Genomic DNA, 3,577 nt, shown 5'->3' on the forward strand with positions numbered 1-3,577 from the left:
CTGCTTTTTTACTCGTCTTATGTTATGACTAGTCAGAACGGCCACTGGATAGTTCAATTAAAAATCTTACTAGTAACATTTGGAATAAGTACTAGTATCTAATAAACAGGTACTAGTATCTATTGAATAAGTACTAGTAGCTAATTTATAAGTACTAGTTACTAATTAATAGGTACTAGTATCTAATGAATACGTACTAGTATCTAATGAATAAGTACTAGTATCTAATAATAAGTACTAGTAACTAATGAATAAGTACTAGTATCTAATAAATAAGAACTAGTATCTAATGAATAAGTACTAGTATCTAATGAATAAGTACTAGTATCTATTTAATAGGTACTAGTATCTAATGAATAGGTACTAGTATCTAATGAATAAGTACTAGTATCTAATGAATAAGTACTAGTATCTATTGAATAAGTACTAGTATCTAAAGAATAAGCACTAGTATCTAAAGAATAAGCACTAGTAGCTAATGAATAAGTACTAGTACTTAATGGAATAGATACTAGTATCTAAAAAATAAGTACTAGTAGCATGAAAATAGAGACTAGTAGGTTAAAATGATTAAATGTTAAAACGGCTTGCCATAGCTAATATTCTTATAGAGCATATGTTTAGGCAATGAGGAAAAATAGCTATAGGCTACTGACATGAAAAATATATTTGTCTGCCACAGAGAAGGCTGCTTTTTGAGATACATTTTTATAAATGAAACAGTGATATCTGTGTTCATTAAAGCTGGCTCTTCAACAGCATTGCAGTTTGTGAATGGGTCCATCAGAGTTTCTTCACTATTTCCCCATCCTTACCTAACCAGACTGTCTGTTTGATTTTATCAGGAGGACAGTGCTCTCTGTTGTTTGTAAGAGGAACTGCAGTTGGTTCCAGGAAAAAGCACTGAATGAGCCGTATATTGCCATTAGAGGAACAAGGAAGTGGAATGAAAAATACTGCAATAAAATTGCTGAATTTGCAGTATTACCATACCATCTGTATTTCCATTCTATGTTGTCTGTAATTAATCTCACAATAATAAGATGGTGGACATCTGCACTCATAGTAACAGTAACAGATTCACCATATAGTTGCAATTTTTTGTGTATTTCAAAAATAAAATAAAAATGACAGGTTATGTAATTATTTATTTTTAGGTGTAATTCTATTATCTAAACTATGTTTTGGGGAATATAAGAATATAATATTATGGCTGTGAAAACTGCTACACCCACCACTTATGGGTATAAGTCAGTCAGTACGTAAATAAATAAATACACCACGCTTCTACCCAGCTGCCATTGCTAATCTTATGTTTCTGATGCATTACCCACTTTATACATGAATTAGAGAGTGTGTCACATCAAAGACTTCAAAGCACTTTTAGCCTCTGAGACTCACTGATCCTTAACTAAAAGCTTTCAGGACCTTTGAGACAATTACTCAACACGCCACATTATATTACAGTCCAGTCAGACTTTATAGCCTAAATGCAAAACTACATTTAGTAGCAGAATACTGAGTGTTTTTCTGCATATGCAACTATTACAAGTGTGTTTTTTTTTTTTTGGTAAATAGAAAATGGCACATCCTTTCTGAAATGTCACTGAAGCCTTAAAGATAGTGAGCGTTAGAGAAAGGAGGAATGAAGCCTTTGGTTAAGATAGAGTTTCTACATGGCTTAAGGGTGGTTTTGAATGTCAGCCTGAAATAAGTAAAACATTGCATGACTGATCTGGGATCATCTGGCCAACAAGTGATGTCTGAGCCATACATTAGGGGCCCAAAACAATTATGTATCCATAAAAAAATTGTATATTGGCTGAAATACCTTAAATCAAAGGGGTCGTGGAAAATGTTTAAGATTTGTAATAATAATATAAAACGTTGTTGTTATTATTATATAACCAGCAGTGGATGAACCCATCAGCCTGTCCTCGAAACCCGATGACCTCCATGGAAACCAAAAAAAAAGGAGAAAAACAAAGGGATTGCAGTCAAACTTCATCTGAAACACAGTACTTCAAATACTTAATAATAATCCCTCTAATTACATGCTAAATAAAGTGAAAAATCGTAATTGAAATTGTACAGTAAAAATGGGTAATTTTGTGTTTACAGCTTTATTGAGGTGCATTCTGGGAGAGAATGATTGACATCGCGGCCATTTTGGCTCTGGCCAACCCGCTCCCATTGTGTGTGAGATAGTAAATACTGACACTGCCAGACAAGCCGAGCACATATTTCACTGCGCGAATTAAAACACGTTCACCTGAGGTAAGTGCCCCAATTCATCACTGTCTTCTCTCTGATATACTTTTTAACAGCTTTGTTAAACTTTCATGTAGAATAATGTTTATTTTGAGCGTTAAAACGTTAAAATCGCATCGTCTGAAAACGAGAAAGCCGATGGCGAGACGCGAGAGAAAACAGGCTCTCCTTTTCGTGTCGGAGGACACACTGAAATCCGTCCCACTTTCGTATGTCTCTGTTTACTTCGGTTAAACGGCGTAAATTCGCGGCAGATATTACTTCTAAGCGACTATTTAGTTGCCCAAGGATGCCTGCTACCGTACTGTGTTGTTGGTTTTGCGGTGCATGCATTGGATTTTGAATTTTATTTCAAAGTTCACGTCCTCCCCTGTGCCTCAAAGCACGGACTCTCTCCAGTTGCCGTTCATTGCAGCCATAATCTTGCGGTTTAAGGCGGGGCTTAGACGGACTGTTTTGCCCCCACAACTGGCAGAACGGCCTGTGATTGGTTAGTTTTTTGGGCTCCTCAAATGCTACTGGCTTCTGCTTTACTGTTGTTCTACGGTCGTCTCTGATTGGTTGAAAGGTTATATCAGTCCACGCTGAGTGGTTGCTTTTATTTATTGGGTTTAATGTGACCTACTGGAGGAAGTGGCCTGAAATAGCACAGGGAGTCAAATACCAAAACAAGTGTAAAACTAGAGACCTATTTTTAGTAGAGATTTACTCATTTGTATAGCTTAGTCTGTGCATGAGAATGAAAACTTATTAAACAGCTAAGAGAAAGCACTGCAAAGTTTATTGTAAGTAAACTTTTTTACATTCCTGGCTTGTATGTCATAAATCTGGCCATGATTTACTGACTTAACTGTACTCTAAAACAGTTGTTATTTTCCTTTTTCTCAGGTGATATTGACTAGCAATGGCCCGTACTAAGCAAACTGCTCGTAAGTCCACCGGAGGAAAAGCTCCCCGTAAGCAGCTGGCTACCAAAGCTGCCCGCAAGAGCGCTCCCTCAACTGGAGGAGTCAAGAAACCTCATCGCTACAGGTGATATTCCAGTCTTGTGATTGTGAACAGCAAAAAAAAAGTTTTACTGTAATAAACCCTACATTAAACACCTTTACGGTCTGCAGACCCGGTACTGTGGCTTTGCGTGAGATCCGTCGGTACCAGAAGTCCACTGAGCTGCTGATCCGTAAGCTGCCGTTCCAGCGTCTGGTTCGAGAAATTGCCCAGGACTTCAAAACTGACCTGCGTTTCCAGAGCGCCGCCATTGGTGCACTGCAGGTGCGCATAGCCTGTTATCTGGTCTTGCTTTTTC

At 37.4% G+C, this 3,577-nt stretch overlaps 1 protein-coding gene across 1 annotated transcript in view; it reads left to right on the top strand.

Annotated features, from left to right (window-relative positions):
• The first annotated feature begins 2,126 nt into the window (after positions 1-2,126).
• The window catches only part of h3f3c (H3 histone, family 3C), a 2,952-nt gene continuing 1,501 nt past the window's right edge, over positions 2,127-3,577 (top strand). Inside the window, exons 1-3 of the mRNA XM_082170129.1 lie at positions 2,127-2,277; positions 3,160-3,303; positions 3,390-3,543. Coding sequence (XP_082026255.1) covers positions 3,176-3,303; positions 3,390-3,543 — 282 coding nt within the window. The 5' untranslated portion in view covers positions 2,127-2,277; positions 3,160-3,175. The remainder of the gene's footprint in view (positions 2,278-3,159; positions 3,304-3,389; positions 3,544-3,577) is intronic.

This window comes from Leuciscus leuciscus, assembly GCF_965113295.1.
Source record: "Leuciscus leuciscus genome assembly, chromosome: 5".
Taxonomy (NCBI): Eukaryota; Metazoa; Chordata; class Actinopteri; order Cypriniformes; family Leuciscidae; genus Leuciscus; species Leuciscus leuciscus.